The 21,121-nt window shown below is 35.7% G+C and overlaps 1 protein-coding gene across 8 annotated transcripts in view; it reads left to right on the forward strand.

Moving 5' to 3' along the window:
* Window positions 1-21,121, forward strand: part of SLC4A10 (solute carrier family 4, sodium bicarbonate transporter, member 10) — a 225,985-nt gene that overhangs the window by 93,894 nt on the left and 110,970 nt on the right. For all 8 annotated transcript variants that reach the window (XM_005859367.2, XM_014534129.1, XM_014534131.1 and 5 more), the window contains exons 3-5: window positions 924-1,070; window positions 4,071-4,209; window positions 13,626-13,786. In XM_005859367.2, coding sequence (XP_005859429.1) covers window positions 924-1,070; window positions 4,071-4,209; window positions 13,626-13,786 — 447 coding nt within the window. The remainder of the gene's footprint in view (window positions 1-923; window positions 1,071-4,070; window positions 4,210-13,625; window positions 13,787-21,121) is intronic.

Genomic DNA, 21,121 nt, shown 5'->3' on the forward strand with positions numbered 1-21,121 from the left:
TTGGAGATTAAACCCTTATCAGAGATAACATTGGCAAATATGTTCTCCTATGCAGTTGGCTTTCTTGTTGTTTTGTTGATGGTTTCTTTTGCTGTGCAGAAGCCTTTTATTTTGATGTAGCCCCATTTATTTATTTCCTCCTTAGTTTTCATTGCCCTAGGAGCTGTACCGGTGAAGATATTGCTTTGGCATATGTCTGCTATTTTGCTGCCTGTGGATTCCTCTAATATTTTTATTTGTCAAATATTAATTGAGCATATTTTTGTTCTTCTTAAGTGAGATATATATCTATATCTATCTATATATCAATTTGGTGTATGATATTGTAAGAAAAATTTATGGTCATGGGGATCCCAACCTTGAATGGGTAAATGGAAGAACCAACAAAAGAAACTGATATGAATAAAACAAAGGTGGAGGGAGGAGGGCCAAGAGAAAGTTCAGTCATAGAGAAGAAAATGGTCAGTGCTGTCAACTGCCATATACAGAAACAGTAGAGCTGAAAAATCTCCACAGAACTTGGTATTACTAGGTGAAATCTGCTTTATTAAAGACTAAATTTTCACTCACTTAACTGTGAAGGAAAGGGAACTGATGAGTTAGCTGATTTGAAGGTCTGTAGAAAGTAGAATGATTTTTAAAAAATGATAATAGTATAATTATAAACTATGGGAAATAGACACAAAGAGATTATAAAGAAAGTTAATAAGCTAATGGTGACTCTAAAATATAGCACCAAATAGTATTGTGACTGATCCATGGTATACCAAAATGCAGTGCCAAACTTTAAGATTTACACACATCATAAACACAAAGACTACGTGCTGGATTGAATTGAATTGAGTTTTCATTAACATGTAAATCATTATCTTCTGTGATCTGGAATAATTTAGAGTTTAATTTGTGCTTTTACTTCTGATAAGGTCATCGGACACTATTTATTGGAGTTCATGTGCCCCTGGGAGGAAGAAAAAGCCATCGACGTCACAGGCATCGTGGTCATAAACACAGAAAGAGAGACAGAGAGAGAGATTCAGGATTAGAGGATGGAAGGGAGTCACCTTCCTTTGGTAAGAATTGCCTTGTTTTTATTAAATTTGTGACCATAATAATATTGCACTTGTTTGTATAATCCAAATTAACAGTCATATAATTGTTTATACTTTTCTAAATTATATTGTGTTGGACAGTTTAGGGAGAAGTGGGAGAGAGAAAACTTGATCCTTTTTTTCTCTTGTACATCTGCTTTATGAAGGTGATAATTGTGTTAGATTTTTGAGTGAGGAAAAACAGTTAAGTAGTAAAACTTAGTTGTATAAACTCTTGATAATTTATCCCAATAATAGTTATTGCTCTAAGTAGTTTGAAAATTCGGGGGAAAATGTTTTATTAAGTTCCCACTTATATTGCTAATCTGCCCACATTTTATTTTTAGTATGTGAAATTTCTGCTATTTTGACTGTTTTTCTTTTGAAAGTAGATACAGAATATCAACATGCAGTGATATGGTAGTTGTTAACAACTCCTGGGAGCCTTGAGAGCCTCTGTACACATGACATAACCAAGAGCCAGCCTTTCAGTTCCTTGACCATCCCGTCTCCTACGATCTCCTTCACTGCAACCAGCTCACCTACACATCCATAATTACTCCGCCTCTGAAGTCACTAATATGCTCACCTTGCTCTCTGACCGCAGCTTCTCTTCTTATTTGCTTGTGCAACTACTTGATCTCTCTACTTTTTTCCTACTCATGTAATAATCTTTATTTCTTTATCCTACTCTGATTTCATAGCTTGTAATTTTAGTAATACTTTTGCTAATATTCCATATATCGTAGGTCCCTTGTTATAGTTTTATTCATACCTTCACTCCTACTTTAAAATCCATACTTATGTTGACTTATGTTGGGTTTTCTCCATGTTTTTTCTTTCTCCCTTCCTCCCCAAGTAGGGATGCTCTGCTGGACATAGCAGTAGTCTTTCAACAGGGTGGATTGTAGCCATTTAAACTCACGACTTCCATGGATTTTCAATACCTCTGCCCAATTCTGTTGCATTTTTTTGATTAAAAAAATGATTTTCAACCTTTTTCACCATTCCCCAACAGCCTCCTTTTCACCATCACTTAGTAGATGCTTTGTACGTCAGAAGGGAAATACGCCACCAGAAAGAACCTATTCAACTTCCTTCCTATTAAATATACAGACCTATATGCTTACATCTGCAACTGTCCCCCCTTTTAATATAATGAGGGGGTTTTCTTTTCAATTATGTTTATTTCTTGTTCTCTCCCACCTGGAAACTTATACAATTTGTAGTCTAAATGACCTCTTTCTCTCAACTAGATTATTCTCATCATCTGTAAGACATGATCAAATCTCTCCCATTTTAAATAGTTCCCAATCTCCCTCAAGTCCCCATTCAGCTGTATTCAGATATAAAATAAGTTAATGTTCAACAAAGACTTATATTCAGAATCTATAAAGAGCTCTCAAAACTCAATAGTAAAGAAACAATCAACCTAATTTAAAATTGACAAAATATTTCAACAGACATTTCACCAAAGAAGACATATGGATGACCAATAAACACACGAAAAACTGTCAACAATAGACAGAGAAATGTGAAAAGTACCACAATGAGATATCACTGCACAGAATGGCTAAGAAACAGTTGACACAAAGTGCTGATCAGGATGCAGAACAAGTACAACTCTCTCATACATAGCTGCTCAGAATGCAAAAGAGTACAGACTCTCTGGAAAGCAGTTTTATAAAGTTAAAAATACACTTAGCATACAGGGGTCCTCAAACTACGGCCTGCGGGCCACATGCGGCCTGCCGAAAACATTTGTTTTTTTACTTCAAAATAAGATATGTGCAGTGTGCATAGGAATGTGTTCATAGTTTTTTTTTAAACTATAGTCCGGCCCTCCAACGGTCTGAGGGACAGTGAACTGGCCCCCTGTTTAAAAAGTTTGAGGACCCCTGGATAGCAATCCTACCCCTAGGCACTTACCCTAGAGATTTAAAGAGTTATGTCCAACTGGAAAACCCATATAAGAACAGTATCACAGTTCTATTCATAATTGCCCCACACTGGAAACAACCTAAATATCCTTCAGCAAGTGGATGCATAAATAAACTGTGTACATTTCTACAATGGACTATTTCTCAGCAGTAAAAAAGAATGAACTACTGATACACTTAGTGACGCAGATAAATTTCAAAATCTCAAAGGCATTATACTAAGTGAATAACGACAGCCTCAAAAGGTTACATATCATATTTTTCCATTTATATAACATCTTGGAAAAGGAAAAACTATAAGCAGTGGAAGCCAGATTAGTTGTTGCTAGGGGTTGGGCTGACGACTTGGGTGTGACTATGAAGAAACATCACAAGGGAGTTTTTTGGTGAGTTATATTCAGCATAGTTTTAGTATAAGTGAATTTTATCAGAGTCTACTCTTCTGAATATTATTATGAAATATAGCATATATCATGAGAGATGTATGTATGTATTGTGTGAGCTAAATGGAATAGTTTTCATGATTGTTATAAATAATACAAAATAATCATCATAATAATCATATTTTATTTTTATAATATATATACATTATCTGCTATGGTTTTACATATTTATGTTCCTAAATTATGCTAGACTTAATGTAATGCTAAATTTAGTTTTAATTCCCCAAGTTTACTTTATTTTTATTTATTTTTAAATATATCTTTATTGATTTCAGAGAGGAAGGGAGAGAGAAAGAGAGATAGAAACATCAATGATGAGAGAGAATCATTGATTGGCTGCCTCCTGCACGTCCCCTAATGGGGATTGAGCCCGCAACCCAGGCATGTGCCCTTGACCGGAATCGAACCTGAGACCCTTCAGTCCACAGGCTGACGCTCTATCATCTGAGCCAAACCAGCTAGGGCCCAGGTTTACTTTAGATGAGTGTTGTAGTGGAGGCAGGGGAGGTGTGAGTTTGGAGTGGTGATGAAAGAGGTGATCGGGACATTTTAAGCTTAAAGTCATGGTAATGCATGCTTATGTCTCTGATTTTCCATAGACACCCCATCACAGCGGGTACAGTTTATTCTTGGAACTGAGGATGATGACGAGGAACACATTCCTCATGACCTTTTCACAGAACTGGATGAGATTTGCTGGCGTGAAGGTGAAGATGCTGAATGGAGAGAAACAGCCAGGTGAGGATTTTTGTTGAAGAGTGAATGCATACTAAAGAATTTTCATGCTATTAGAAAAACAGATATCTACTGCCATGATTTTGCAAACATTCACGAATGCTGCTAATTTCTGAAATTGCTCATCTGGTCTGGGCATATCCCATAATGGGGTCTGGGTCAGAGTGAACTCTGAAGGCAGTAATTATAGTAAATAGTGACTCAGAGCCAGCAGCAGCTGCAGTCCTAAAGATAAACAGTAGCATAATTTGTGTGTCATCAGGAAAACAATAGAAATCTAAAGTAATTTATTTATTTCTTTTTGATTGCTGGCCTGTGCCCAAACTAGTGGTATATGATAATTTGAGTGGGGGGCTTTTAAAAAGGAAGGGCAAACATTACAAGAGGCTTTAAGTATTGTCCTAGATTTATGTCCTAGTTGGCGAGGATAAAAATATTTTGTAATGTGTATCTAAGATATGTATACATTCAAACATAGTGCTTTTCAAAATAACTTTCTCAAGATTACTTTTTGTCATTTGTAATTAATATTTCTATATTGTCATATAGTCAATGAATTGCTATAAAAGAGTAATAAACTAAACCTTGCATTTACTTTTTATTTATTCTTGCTTATTGTCTCATTTATATAACAAACACTTATAAAGTACCTATTATGTGCCAGGTGCAATGGATATAGAACAATAACAAAAAACTTAAAATTTTCCTTCAGAAGTCTCATAGTCTAATATGGAGATTTAGGCAAGTAAACAAGGTTATAAATGAATGCTGTAATATAGGTGTGCACAAGGAATTGTGGGCACACCTAAGATTGTCACTTACCCTCTGCTTCCCAAGTTTTATTGTTAATACCAATCACACGGAGTCTTGTTGAAATGTAGGTCTACTAGGCCTCAGGCATAGTGTCAGATTCTAACACTCTTCCAGGTGCTGTCACACCAATGTTTTTGGGGTGAGGGCCACATTTTGAGTAGCAATGATTTAAACCACAGGATGAAAGAGAGGAAATCAAAATAGCTTCCCAGTATCACTTAAAAATATATTTGGGCTACTTTCCATGTTATCAGTACAGATGTACATCTTATAATGACTGCATTACATTTAATTATATGGATATTTATTTATTTAGGTTGTTTTATTTGCTGTAATCATTGATGCAGTAATTATTTACTCATATGTTTGGCATTATTTTGTCGGTATTTATGTAGGGTGAATTTCCAAAAGTGGAACCTATGTACAAAAGAGCAGACTTTTTTACTTTGGAAGATATTTAAAAACTATCTTCATAAATTGTTTTGGTAATTTATACTTTAACATTGTATGAGAGTGTTTATTTTGCCCAAATCCTTGCTATACTCAATCACCAAACTTTATTTTTATAGATGAGAAATAAATTGCATTGTTTTAACTTGCATTTCTTTAATTATTAGTGAGATTGAACATCTTTTCATGTTTTTTATTAATTAATTAAGTTATTTGAGAGAGAGGAAGGGAAAGAGGGAGAGAGAGAGAGAGAGAGAGAGAGAGAGAGGAGACATAAATTTGTTGCTCAACATATTTATGCATTCATTGGTTGATTCTTTTATATGTCCTGACCAGGAATCAAACTTGCAATTTTTGTGTATCGGGACGACACTCTAACCAACTGAGCTACCTGGCCAGGTCCCCATATGTTTTTATTTTATTCCTGTGAACTAATTGCTTCTTTTCTTTGCCTATTTTATGTAAAATCATCATTTTCTTTATTTGCCTTTTTTAATACCTAAAATTGATGGAATTTTATTCTTTGTGAATTATGTTTTAAGTAAAAATTTACAAAATTAATAAATTTCCTTATGATGACTTCTATTACAATATTTTAAATATAAAACCAAATTTGAAATTGTTTTTATGTAACTGGGTTAATTTCAGGATTAAGAACCTTTTACTTTATATTTTTCTTTCAATTGCATCAAAAACTAAATACTTTGGAGTTTTTAATATACATAATATATGTAGTCATCTTCTTTATTTGATGATAAAAACCACAATAATCTTCACAGATTAGTGATATAACTATTTATATGACTTGTTGATAAGGAATTTAAAGTGCTAACCTCCCTGTATAAGTTTAGAAATATCAGTCTTCAACTGGTTATAAAAAATAGGTGTTCCTGTTTGTTCATTAAATTCCACATATGAGTGAGAAAGAACACGTATTTCTTATAACTGCCAAGCAAATATGAGACAGACTCATAGATAGAGAGCAGGCAGACAGCTCTGGAGGGACTGGGGTGAGAGGATTGAGCAAAAAAGCAAAAAAAGTGAGAGAACTTCTGGACATGGTGGTGATTTTGGGGGGGTGGGTAGGGGAGGGTGGAGGTGGAAGAAGGTATAGAGAGATAAATGGTGATGGGGAACAAAAAAGAAATAGGTGTTCCCAGATGACTTGAAGTATTTCTTTCTTTACTCTCATTCCATATAATATAGCTAAGAAGTAAGTTTGGAATATGTGTTTTGGCATGAGTAACTCTCTTATTCTTAAAATGCTTGTTGATTTTTCACCTTTTAGAACAGAATAGTCATCTGCTTCTTTTAACCAATACCTTCTTGTAATTTGCCCAGTCTCATAAAGCTAGTAGGTGACAGTTCAATTTAGAATCTAGTCTTTCACTCTGTCACAGTTGAGCCGATAAGATTTTTATTATATTCTAATGGTTGAGTTGAACAAAGTGTTTATCCTAAACCACCAAAATGTATTGCTATTTATTTATAAAGAATAAAAGAGATGATCTAGCTAATCATTAGTATTCTTGAATACTAATAATTGCTAATTAATTATTAGTGAGATTAATTATTATTGATTTCAGAGAGGAAGGGAGAGAGAAAGAGAGATAGAAACGTTGCTAATTATTAGTATTCTTGAATACTAATAATTCAAGAATTATTAGGACCTGTGTTCTCAGATATGTTTCCGGAACCTCATGCATGGTGCAGCTGTTTAAGGTTCAGGGAGACATCTGATTAGCAATCAAATAGTAACAGACATTGAAGAGGAGGGTACATGAATTTTGGCTGAGACAATACGTCAGGGAAGAACAGTACGTATTTATTGAAGACTTAGAAATGTAGTGGGTTTTAAAGTGGCACAAGTAACTTTGTTCTGGTGTCCCTAATTTATTTAAAAAGGCTAATTTTAGTTAATTCATTACTCCATCTAATTTGTCAAATGCAACTTAATTTTAATAAATCATTAGCATACCATTTGAAGCACTTCACTCGTTTGATTAGTATTCCAGGGGGATTAATATCTTTCTACCCTAGTAGAAATAAAAAGAATAGTTTATCAGCACATTGCACCTGTCATATATCACATCTTGAATAATTCATACCCACTGTTGTTGCCAAGTAAAACTTGAGCAAAGTTTTAGATTTTGAAGTGAATTTTTTGAATCAAAATTATTTAATAAATGTTTGTGAAAAACAGCTGTTCACTTTTAAAAACCCTAAAGAAGCCATATGACAAGGACTAATGAAATCAACAAGATTAGAATGTTCTGCTTATAAATAACATATAATGCTATTAATAGAAAAGTTCTCAAAGATACCACAGCTGTGCAATAGTGGAGACAACATGCTTGACTCACTGTGGTTGTCCTTTAAAAAGTGCTTTCCACAAAGGAGCTCAGAAGAGGCCAAGCAGGGGGTAGCAGTGAGGCCTCTGATACATACATGGCAGTATAGAAAGGATTATTACCTCAAAATGATTTTATTGATGCTGTGAAGCATTTGATATTCAAAACTAGCAAAGGTTCAAGTCATCACGATTTTTCAGTGCAATGTGAGGTGTGAAGATAATATGGATTAAGAACAGCTAATATCGATAAACTCTAGGTTTGGATATATTTAATTTCCCCCTTTTTTGTTAAAATAGGCTCTTTATAATTACATATGTTATTCTCAAGCCCCCACCCTAACCATTTCCCCACTCTAACCCTCCATATCCCCAGCTTTACCCAAAGGAGGATGTTTTCTCTTGTGAAGCCATGACTTCTCTGAGGCTATAATTTTGGATGGTATAGTAACCTCTTTACTTTCTATATCAGTACAAGCAGACAATAAAAATTCTTTGCAAAGGTCACCAGAATTAGTGGGAATGGAATAAACAGAAAGATTTAATATATATGGAAAACATCTATTTCTAATTTGCAGAAGAAATTTATTTTGTAGACTTTTAATATGAGTATTATAGAGATTATTGTCAACTTTATCCTCAAAGAATTAATGAAACACCAATATTAGGTTGTTGTAGTTTAGTACAAAGAGATTCCAATGTGTTAATCATGGATGAAAACAGATCCAGATACAGAAGGAAATGAAAATATTCTCTGAGTTTAAACCTGTCCCTCCCCCATAGAAAATGTCATGCATATGGCCTATAACCTTGATTTTTTTATTGTCCATCACTTCTCATTCATGCCTGTGAGACTCTTGTTTGCTTTGGTTTGCTATTCAAACAAATGTCAGCTGAGTTTATTTGAAAACTGGAATAAATTGCAGCACTTTAGGTCATTAACTGCAATCAGGCATTTTGCAACTGGCAGCATACTCAGTGACTACAAATCTTGAAACAGGATTTGGTGTGTTCCCAGATCTGTTAATTTCTATCTTTGAAGTTTAAAATGGAATGAACCCCTCCTCCCCCGAGAAAGTAGCTATACTTATGAATTTGTGTATATATAAAATTTTTAATGTAGCCTTTAAAATATTTAAATATCTTAAAGCCTTTGGCATTATTCTGAAGCTGGCATCAAGCACTGAATCTTGAAATGTTTAGTAACTTGCTATTTGTAACTTGTGGGTTCCTTTTTATGGAAAGGATCTTCCGCTTCCTCCTGCAGTGGTCATGAAACCTGTGGCTAAATCAAACCATTCATGCAAATGACTTATATGTGGTCCTTTTAACTACCAAATTGTTTGGAATTCCCAGAGACTTCATTCTTCTTTTCCAAAAGGCCAAGCACCTAATTTGAAGGGAATTATTCTAAAGAAAAGAATATACATTTTGGATTTGTTTTTAAAATGTTTTTACAGATAGACACATAGATCAATGCAGCAGAATAGGTAACAGGGAAAGACCAACACAAATACTGCTGAGTTTTGACAAAGGGAGCTTTTAAATAAAGGAAGACTTGTCTTTTGAACAAATGGTACTGAAACAATTATCTATAGGTAAAAAAAAAAATAACCTCGGTCTAAACCTCGCAGTGTATACAAAAATTAATTGACAGTAAATTATAAATTTAAAACATAAAGCTATGAAAATTTAAGAGAAAGCATAGGCGAAAATCTTAAGGACCTGGGGCTGGATGATGAGTTTTCATACATGATATCAAAAGCACAATCCATAAAAGAAAAGAATTATAAATTGGATTTCATTCAAATTAAAAACTTTTGTGCTGTGAGAGACCCTGTTAACAGGATGAAAAGACAAGCTACAGACAGGGAAAATTCTTTGTGGTGATGGAACAGTGTTCTATCTTGATTGTGGTGGTGGTTACTGAATCTATCTATACATGGGATAAAAATGGTTGGGACTACACATTCATGGCCTCCCCTCCCCTCCCCCCCAGGAATTCTTAAAATTTAAATTTTCACTTTCAAAGGAGCCAATATAAAATGATGAAGATGTTTTATTTATTTAATTATCTTCACTGTTATTTGGAAGTATAAAATTTAACTATAATTTTCCTTATATGAAAAGGTTTGCTAATATATGTAGATCTAGAAACCCACTAGTATTTTAAAAATGAATTTATTATTGGTGTTATCATAACTCACAAATAACATTATTGTATGGGTTAGTTTATGGATTTATACATAAATAATTAAGAAACGATAATATTTTAATAATGTAGAAACATTTTTCAGGATTTCTTACTTGAGTGAAAATTTTAAATACAATATTTTAGGAGTGATTTTATATGTAGAGATGACAGAATGTACTATAGCTCCAGAAACATTAACTGAAGACATTTTTCAATTGAGAGAAATCTATGGTCCCTTACATCCTTTCATAACCCTAAGTCTTCTTTACTACCCAAGGGACTGGAAACTAGATTTTAATTCTATTAAGGTCCTTTAGTCAAAATAACACCAAAATAAGTGTTGCTCTACATACTCCCTTCTTTTGCCCTTTTTGTAAAAACATCATATGTGAATAGTATGCAAGGTGACAGAGGATTTAATAAAAGTTGTATCCACTCTCTTGGTGTCATGTCTGTGGATAATGTAAAAAGGAGGAAGAGAACAGAGAAGACTTTTCAGGTTGAGATTTGTTCCAGACAAGAATGAAAATCAAATGTTAAATCAGTTGTTTCCACTATATGCATTTGCAAAAGATATTTCAGCTTAAAAAGTCCATAAATTCAACCAAAGTAATTGTATAATGGTAGAGAATGGTCACAGACTTTAGAGAAAAACAAGAACACTTGGAGTTGAAGCTGGTTGACAAGGTCATTGGCTAGGTGACCTTGGGCAAGTTTTTAATGTGTTGAATTTGTCTTATTTTATAGATGAGAAGAACATGGCCTAGAGAAACTGAAAGTCTTTCCCTTGGTTACATGACAATTTAGCTATAGAGACAAAACCAAAATTTATTTTTATTCCCAACTAGTCCAAGACTCTTTCCACAATTCCATATTATCTCAAAATGTCTGCCAAGAAGTTGATCCTTTGAGATATTGACATTAAGAATGTGAACATGATTTTACTTTTAAACCTGGAAAGAAATACTAATTTATTATATTTATTAAAATTATATTTGCTTTCATCATTCATTTCAATTAAGATTTTGATGCTGGTATGCATAGCAAAAATGGTGATCTGTATCAGTTTAAGATAAGCTAAATTCTGTTAGAAAAAAATTCTGCAGTCTCAATGGTTTCAAATCACAAAGGCTTTTTTTATGTCTTATGATACATGTCTATCATGTCAATGGAGGCTCTACACATCTGTTCACTGTAGTTACTTAGAGACCCTAACTTGTATAGCCGCCTCCGTCTTGAACATTTCTGATTTCCAGAACTAGTCAACAGTCACATGGCATCACCCAGTTAGAAGGGATGGAGGTAGTGATATCCTACTCTTTGCCAAGAAAAGAGGGAGAAACAAGTATAGTTGATAAATAATACTATGCTATGACCATCATATGATTTATGAAGTTTTATGGCCCTGTTAAGGGCTAAAAAATGTTAAAAATCACTAATATGAAAAATTCCTAACTGAATAGATAAATGTTCTATAAAATTGCCAGCGATTTTAGAAATACAGACAGTGATTTAGGACTTAAATGTAAGTTTCTTTTTTTTAACCTTCAAGTGTTTTATATAGGTACTAGAGGCCCGATGCACGAAATTCGTGCAAGGGGCTTGGCCCTCATAGCTCCGGCTGCCTTGGCTGGCCTTCTCAGCCCCTCACAGCCCCGGCTGGCCCCCCCCTTGCAGCCTCAGTTGGTCCTTGCAGCCCCAGTTTCATCTGGAAGGTCGTCTGGACGGTTGTCCGGAAGGATGTCCGGATGGTCGTTCTGCTGTTTGGTCTAATTAGCATATTAGCTCTTTATTATATAGGATAGTTATATAGGTATAGTTATACCTATATTTTATGTAGGTGTAGTTATTCTTCCCTATCTGAAACTTGGCCAGCATAACTGTTCTTCCCTATTGGGTTTCTTTTCACTTCCTGAAAATTTTTTGCTCCCTGAACACTGAGGACAGATCCATAGCTTTCTTTATCTTCCTTGGAACTCTGCACATTAATCATTCTGACTAGCCCTTTTGGTTAGTTATTTTTGACTGATCCAGTTTCCTAACTAGTTAGTGCAACATGTTTGTCCTCTGTTGGCATTGGATCATTTGATTACATAAAACAGTAATATAATATCATATAGGGAATTGGAGTGGTATTGCATTGAGAGAGGAAGTTAGGGCAAAATGGCACTAGAAAAAGAATGAGGAAAAGGGTGGGGGATGGGGTAGGAAAGACAATTTATGTTAGGATTCATTAGAAATGTTGGTTTGATTCCTGGTTAGGGTACATGCCTGGATTGTGGGCTTGATCCCCAGTGGGGGGCGGGGGGGTGCAGAAGGCAGCCATTAGATTGATGATTCTCTCTCCTCACCATTGATATTTCTAATTCTCTCTCCCTCTCCCTTCCTCTGTCTGAAATCAACAAAAACATTAAAAAAAGTTTGAATTAAATTGGTCATCTATTAAGATTAGAGGGCAAGTCCCTAAGAGAATGAGATTTGGTGCTTATGCCAGAGCAGTAAAAATCATTGTTTTCTCTTTATTCCTTCTATTTGTCTTTAGAAACAATCATATATATATTGTTTATATTTTACTATTTATTTCATTCTAAGAGGGCAGTGGTGTCCATTTGGCACCATGATATCAAGGTTCTTCTATTCCCCATTCCTGGCAAGAAGGCCCAGGGAATGAGGGTTGAGCTTAGTTCTCGTAAGTTTAGTCCTTATGAGGTGACTGCAATCAATAGGCCTAATAAGTATTTTCCCTGTAGAATAGTCCCCAAGTTATATAAGCTTCTCTAATCGAATGGAAAAATTATCAAGAGACTCAGGTATTCAGTTTTAAGCCCTAGCCAGTTTGTCTGAGTGGATAAGAGTGTTGGGCTGAGGACTGAAGGGTCCTGGGTTCGATTCCGGGTTTCGGGTTTGAACCCAGTAGGGGGCATGCAGGAGGCAGCCAATAAGTGATTGTTTCTCATCATTGATGTTTTTATCTCTCTCTCCCTCTCCCTTCCTCTCTGAAATCAATAAAAAAATATTTAAAAAAATATTCAGTTTTAAGACCTCCCACTAAAGAAAAATGAGTATTCTTTTATTTTCTTTTGCATCTCTTTCAATTATCATTATTTTTTCATGAAGTATATGTACTCTTTCTTAGTTCTATAACAGATTCATTGTAACCACTGATGAAACATTTATGTTAAAATACTTTTTCAGAGATAGACAAATTAATATAAAAATATATGAGTTTTTTATTTTAATATGTTATTCAATGACAAAAAGAATTCCTGTTAAATGAAATAAACTGAGTGACTTGGGATAGCTTTTACTTATTTTCAAAACCCATGAAACCAAGAAGCAATTGAATATCTTTATATTTCTACTTTTTAATATATGTATTTATTGATTTTAGAGAGAGAGGAAGGGAAAGGGATAGAAAGATACAAACATCGATGAGAGGCATGTGCCCTGACTGGGAATAAAAATGGTGACCTTTTTTTCCCAGTGGTTCCTGGGTCAGTGTTCAACCTCTGAGCCACACCAGCTGGGCTATTTTTACTTTTTATTATTAGGATAAAGCATCATGGACCTACAATATAATATTCAATGTTTTGATAATATTTATTTGTGTAGGTGGTTGAAGTTTGAAGAAGATGTGGAAGATGGAGGAGAGAGGTGGAGCAAGCCTTATGTGGCGACTCTTTCATTACACAGCTTGTTTGAGTTGAGAAGTTGTATTCTGAATGGAACTGTGTTGCTGGACATGCATGCCAATACTTTAGAAGAAATTGCAGGTATATCTCCCCCCGCCCGCTCACCCTTTAGCCTATTTCATCCTTATGCCTACAGCTGATCTTTGTTATTACTTTTTCCTTATAATTCTATACATGCGTGATCTTTGAAAAATAGATTCTCACAATCAGTGTATGACATCTTAAAAATAATTTTTCTGACCTTTTTATTTAACATAAAATTAGTTGAGTATCAGAAAAATATGGTTTAACTGGTCCAGTGGCAAGTCTAGAACAAGAATCTAGATATCCTGACTCCCACTTAGTTTTTATTGTTTTCACTATTATATTTAATTAGACTGTCATCATTAGAAAATGTAAGGAAACAATCATAAAGCTAGAGATTGATATTTTTCAATATTAAAGGACATGAAATAACCAAGTAAAAAAATCTTATTTAGTAAATGGGAAAAATGTTGTTTAGAAAACAATAGGAAGGTGTGATCATTTATTTTAAACTCTTGAGTCCTAGAGGCTGCCAAGTGATGCAGTTGAGATTAGTTTGTAATTGAACACTATGACCAGCCCCTGGGGAGAATGATTTGCATTAGGAGCCTATTATGGCGACATCACACAAGCAGTGATATTTAGGAAGCTTCTGGTATTCTAGAAATAGAGGCAAAGAGCTCACGTATCTTATGGTCTGAAAAACAAACACATTTTAGTAAAAACAAAATAATACAAAAAACACAGAAATGAGTTTTAAAAGGGTATAAATGAAATGGTTAATGGAGATTTTAAAAATAAAAGCAAAGCAAGTATTTAAGCGGTTTTTAAAAATTCCTAGTGTTTTTTTTGGGGGGGGGGAGCAGATCCATGTATATGTGGAATTTTTTGTGAAATAGAAAGACTTAAGGGACATGTTAATGCCATAATTATATTGTAGAGATGGGGGGAAAAACCCCACCAAACTGTGTGTTTTTGATCACATAAATGAGAGAATGTTGTATTAGAAAAATAGTGTATTTAATTTAATCTTCAGACTAGCCTCATGAAGTGTCAGTCCCAATTTTAATGAGAAAATAGAAATTCTGAAACTTTCATGGTCCAGGTTCCATTGAAGGGCCTCTGACTTTAGCCATGTGTTCCTTTTGTTACACTACATTACTGTTTGAAGAAAGAATAGGCTTCCAGGGGATATAGCCTAGATTTTAATGGCAGTTGAATTAATTTAAAGATTATTTGGTTGTTGGTGCTGATAAGCATGCATACATTGCATTACATGTTGTCTCAGAGGTCCCTTAAACTGTTCTCAATTTTAAAAATTCTTTTTTTTCTCCTGTTTTTAATGGTGTGATTTCTACTATTCTGTCTTCCAGATCACCAATCTGTTCTTCTGTACCATCTAGTCCGGTATTTATTCCCTCTAGGGTAGTTTTCATTTCAATTATTGTATGTTTCAGTTTTGATTTTTTCTTTCTTATTTTTCCTAACTCTTTGATGTAGTTCTCCCAGTGTTCCTTCATGCTTTTCCTGGGTTCAGTGAACATTGTTATAATTGTTAGTTTGAACTCTTTATAAGTAAATTACTTATCTCAGTTTTGTTAATGTTCTTTCTTGGGGGGATTAATTAGGAACATATTCCTTTGCTCATTATGTTTGACTTACTGTCTTTGTTTCTATGAGTTAGGCAAAACAGCTCCCTCTCTACCTCACCAAGTCTTGAAGGAGTGGCTGCTGTGTAGCCTGCATATGCCAGGCTCTTTTGGCAAATCAGTTGCAACTAGAGCAGGCACGGCCTGAGGTGTCCCAGGGCATGCCGTGCCAGATCCACATTATCAAGATGGCTGGAGCTGGGGCTTGTAGGGGCTGGGAGGTCCCGGAATGTGCAGTACCAGGAGCCCTGGGCAGGAGAGCTGGATCAGGCATAGGTTGTGGGGGTTCTGTTATGCTCTTCACTGGGGCTACCAGTGGGACTACTGGAGTTGGAATGGGCATAGGCTGAGACGTCCCGGACAAGCTGCACAGAAGTCTTCTTGGCAGGACACAGGCTATGGGGGTTTCAGAGTGACCAGTACTGGGGCTGCCTTGGAGGACAGCTCAATCTGGTGTTTATCGGGGGTCTGCAGGCACTGTGGCAGCCTTCCCAGGATGGCTAAAGCATCTGGACTGTGCTCCCACTTGTTCTATAAAGGTGAAGGGGAAATGTAAAAAATGGCACTTCCTAGAGAGACTTCTAGTTGTTTTTCACCCATTTGGAAGACATTATAGGGTTAGTCAATGGATTTCCTTCACATATAGTCTAGGTGCCCTTTAATTGCTGTTTTCTTGCTGTGCCCCAGGGTAGGCAAGTCTTCAGGAGGCAGTGGTCTTTTTCCCTACTGCAGGACACTGTGTTGGGGGTAGGGTCCTTGTTGTTACCATGTCTCTGTTTCTCCTATTTTTAATGTGGTTGCTTTAGCATTTGTTGTGCAGAAGCTGTTCAATTAGCCCTCAGCTTTTCTATATATAGGTGTATACTAGGTATGGTGGTGGGAGGAGGTGAGTTCAGGGTCTTTCTATGATTCCATCTTGGATCCACCTCCCCCCGGTTCCCTAATAAATATTTTAGTAAGGAACCAAATAACTGGACTTTTCATAGTATTTGGCCATTCAGGAAGGTCTTATCAGTTTAGGAAGCTCTTTTTAGTTATTCTACACTATCTTTTGATACTCAAAATAAACTTGGGGCTTACTATTATTATTATTATCCTTACTTCATAAATAAAGATACTGAAATTCAGAAGGTTAAGGGTCATGCCCAAAGTAAGGAGTTTATTTCTGCTACTTAATGTTAGTGATGACATTACTTTTGAAAATGGATTAATCCAAATGAATGTTGGATTGGCTACCTATAAGGAAGCTGTCAAATTTCTCAATCTGGCAAAATTAGCCTCAGAAAATACCATTTATAGTTTTACTAGGCTTTATGTTTCTTTTTTTTTCCTTTTTGGTTTTATGTTTCTTAAAGCATATAACTTCTTCTGCTTTCTTTAGAAATTTATTCCTACCAGGAAATCGTCTCCCATTAATTTCACTAAAACTCTCCTGTTTATTACCTTAGCTTAGTTTTATTGTCTAAATTTATGCTTCCTTTCTTTAACCCTGCCTTCTTCCTCAAACTCAATTCTGTAGAATATGTGAAGGCTGTTAGCTGTGTTAAATCTAGCTTTCAAAAGCAAATTACAGTTTCTAAGTCTATCTTTACAAATGGAAGTAGTTCAGTAGAAGTTCAATATCCCAGATAGCTTTTTAGTATTCATTTTGCTTTTCTAATTAGTCTGTATTTTTCTGTCTCCAGAGTAGCCCAACTTGAATATCCTATTTTCAATGTATATCAGTTTGTAAAATGTCTTTCATAAACTGTAAATACTTTAGAGCTAACACCACATAGAAAAATATTATTACAAATACTTAATCATTATGACCTTAAATGCCTTTTCAATTATTAATGAAACAAGATTCCCTCTCTGAGTAATTTTAATTTGACTTATTTAATTCAAAGATATTTATTTCTACCTTCAATGAAATCTGATTTAAACATTTCTTCCTATGGCTTGTAATTATTTTCTTATTGTTTACTTACCACTATTTTTACTTTGTGACAAATAAGCTGTATTGCTTAGTAATATATCACAGATGCCACTTGCAGAGATGGGAATTTTTTTTTTAACCTATAATTATAAATTTTGTTTTATTTTATTTTATGACTAGAGGCCCAGTGCATGGATTCGTGCACCGGTGGGGTCCCTCGGCCTGGCCTGTGGGGATCAGTGGACCTCATCGGGCTCCAGCCCACAATTGCGTCGATCCCTCACAGCACGAAGTAGTGCGCAAAGTGGCAGGTGGCCAGAGAGGAGCCCGAGCCTGGGCTTGGCATAGCACCCACTCATCCCAGCCCTGCTGTGTCTGCTGCCACTAGGGCGGGAGAGGCTCACACTGCCGCAGCTGCTCTCGCCAGCCGTCAGCCCAGTGTCTGGCACCCATCTGTCAGCTGAGTGGCACTCCTGCTGTGGGAGTGCACTGACCACCAGGGGACAACTCCCGCATTGAGCATCTGCTCTCTGGTGGTCAGTGGGCATCATAGCTACCAGCTGGTCATCTGGTCATCTGGTCGCTTAGGCTTTTATATATATAGATAATTTGTGACCATAATGATTAACAATAGGCCTGAAATTTTTCTCTTTACCTTTATCTATCACAATTTTCTATATGTTAGGCAGTTACTAACATATTAGTCACTTGTTTCTGTTTTCCAAAACCTAGATGTAATAGCCTATTTTAAGGGCTCTAAACCTGAGTACTTTGCAAATGCCTGGGCTCTGCAGCATTAATGTTTTTTAGGCTTTTTCTAGCAGAAGATTATGACCCAGATATTGTTTTAGAATGATGAAGGATTTTTATATCAGTATTCTGATGTTTTTAATAGACTCTTAGATCATTTTTTAAAGAGGTTTTATAGACTTAGTAGGAGAAAATCCCATTTATATCTGGCAGGTCTGTTAAGAATTTCTGGTATAATTAAAGTAGGATTTTCTTTTGGATAAAGTTAATTTAAAAATGTCTATTTCCCAGTGTTTCAGGGAACTCAGAATAAATGTAAACTTCTTCCTTCAAAATATTACTAAACCCTTTCAAATCAAATTCTCAAGATATATTTTCTTACCACAATTTATTCTGATATGAAGATTAATTGTATTATAATTATTCTTAATTAAATTTTACAAATCATAGGCAATTTTATGGTCTATGTTAATCTCTTTAAAATATAACACTGTAAAGACCTTCTGCAAGGTCTATACTTTAGCCTAATTCTGTCAATGAGAGTAAGAAATTAGAACTAAACCAAAGTTAGTACCATGAAAGATTATCAGTCATTGCTCTCAACTCATTAAATGAACTTTTATTGTCTAAATTCTTTCAGTGAAGTAAAAATCCATAGTTTGCTCTACTGAATATAATATGCAATTTTAGGAGAATGGGAATGTCATACATTTTTAAACATGCTTACACTATTACAGTCCTTGGCCTGGAAAGTACGTATTTTCTTAGTAGTTTATATTTTTAGTAAATACATTTTTTAGTGCTGTCAACCAAATTGTAGGATTTAAACCCATCCTATTTCCCACTCTGCCCTGAGCATCCTTTAAAGTTAAGACAATGGGTTTTTAGGACAAAGCATTTATATGATAATCTTTTTTTAAAAAAATATATTTTATTGATTTTTTACAGAGAGGAAGGGAGAGAGATAGAGAGTTAGAAACATCGATGAGAGAGAAACATCGATCAGCTGCCTCCTGCACATCTCCTACTGGGGATGTGCCCGCAACCCAGGTACATGCCCTTGACCGGAATTGAACCTGGGACCTTTCAGTCCGCAGGCCGATGCTCTATCCATTGAGCCAAACCGGTTTTGGCTATATGATAATCTTTAAAGACTTCAGAGATTTATATAGAATCTATAAAATCACATAGTCTCTAGGGTTTCATTCTGTTGTCAAATGAATTGATCATAATGAAATAATTGTCTGAATTTGACCTAGAGGGTGTTATTGCTGAGTGAAACAAGATAGCCAGAGAAAGACAAATACCATATGATTTCACTTATATGTGGAATCTAAAGAGCATTACAAATGAACAAACAAAATAGAAACGAACTCATAGATACAGAGAATAGACTGATGGTTGCCAGAGGGAAGCATGGTGGGAGGCTGGTGAAAAAGATTAAGGGATTGAGCAGTACAGATTGGTTACAGAATAATTAAAGGGATGTAAATTACAGCATAGGAAATATAGTCAGATATATATATGCCTAAGTGACCCAGTGACCAAAGTTGACTGTTTGACCAGTGGCTATGATGCACACTGACCACCCGGGGGGCAGACACTCAATGCAGGAGCTGCCCACTGGTGGTCTGTGTGCTCCCACAGCTGACCTATGGGCGCCAGACGCGGGGCTCAGGGCTGGCGAGTGCAGCTGCGGTAGCATGAGCCTCCGGCCTCTGCGGCAGTGCTACGGAGCGGTGGCGGCAGGTGCAGTGGGGACAGGATGAGCGGGCATGGCACCCAGCCTGGACTCAGCCCCCTCCCCAGCCACTTGCTGCTTCTCGCACTACTGCATCCCTGGGGGGATGTTGGACTGCCGGTTTTGGCTTGATCCCTGTAGGCCTGGCTTCACGCACTACTACCGGTTTCAGCCTGGCCTGCTGGGATCGGGCTGAAACCGGCAGTCCAACATCCCCCGAGGGGTCTCGAATTGCAAGAGGGTGCAGGCCAGGTTGAGGAACCTCACCCGTGCACTGGGCCTCTAGTATTGTAATAACTGTGTATAGTGTGAGGTGGGTATTGGAAATTCTGGGGATCACTTAGTAAAGTATATGATTTTCTAATGCCATACATCTGAAAGTAACACAAAATAATATTGAATATAAAAATTTTTAAAATTAAAAAGTTATAGTTTGAGTCAAAAAATAAAAAATTGTCTGATTAAGATGAAAAATAATTTTTCATTTTCTTAGGTCCTTTTACACAAATGCTACTAGTTTTTTCAGAGCCAGCTTAGTGATAGAAGAGCAAGACCTATTTATCCTTTTTTCTTCTTGCTTCTTTTCTTATCACCCAGATCCTGGCATTGTGCTTTGGCAGGCAAGACTGTATTATTAGGCATGACAGCCTGCTGAGATTGTGGGACTTGACTCTGGGCCCAAAGCCATTATGGTCCATTATCCTTCCCTACTTTTCAAGGTTAATACTAACATATATTATAGTGGTGAAGAGAACAATATAAGTGATCAGTGGATCATTCTCCCTTTGGTACTTAAATATCATCTCAGTATAACTTATATTCCTAAGCAAGATGATTAACTTTTCCGGTTCATTAAGATGTTATTTGATGCAGTTATAGCTCAGAGGAGTTTGCTGTGTATGTCTGTGTGACTAATAAGCAGATGAGTTGTTGCTTTTTTTTTATTTGCCTTCTCTTATGTAACTCTTTCAAATAAAGACCTTATCTCTGAAACACTGTGAAGCTAGTGACTTACAGGTTTTTGAGGCACTCAAGCCTGGAAAGACTGTGCTTTAGTAGGAATTATAAATCATAACTATGTCCATGGTTTATTATATGACTCATTTTTATTCTGATTAGAATATTGAACTGGGGCTTATAGATGAAACTGCTGTATGATAGCATACCTCTGATGTTTTAATTTAACTTACTTTACAATCCCAATATGAAGTATATATTGCATATTTTATATGCAATTTTCAATCTTAGTAAGGTTTTAGTATAAAGTCATATATATTGACAATTTATCCTTTTCTTATTTCAAATTATTCCAGGAGTATTATAACTACTGATTT

This window comes from Myotis brandtii, unplaced genomic scaffold (genome assembly GCF_000412655.1).
Source record: "Myotis brandtii unplaced genomic scaffold, ASM41265v1 scaffold125, whole genome shotgun sequence".
NCBI lineage: Eukaryota > Metazoa > Chordata > Mammalia > Chiroptera > Vespertilionidae > Myotis > Myotis brandtii.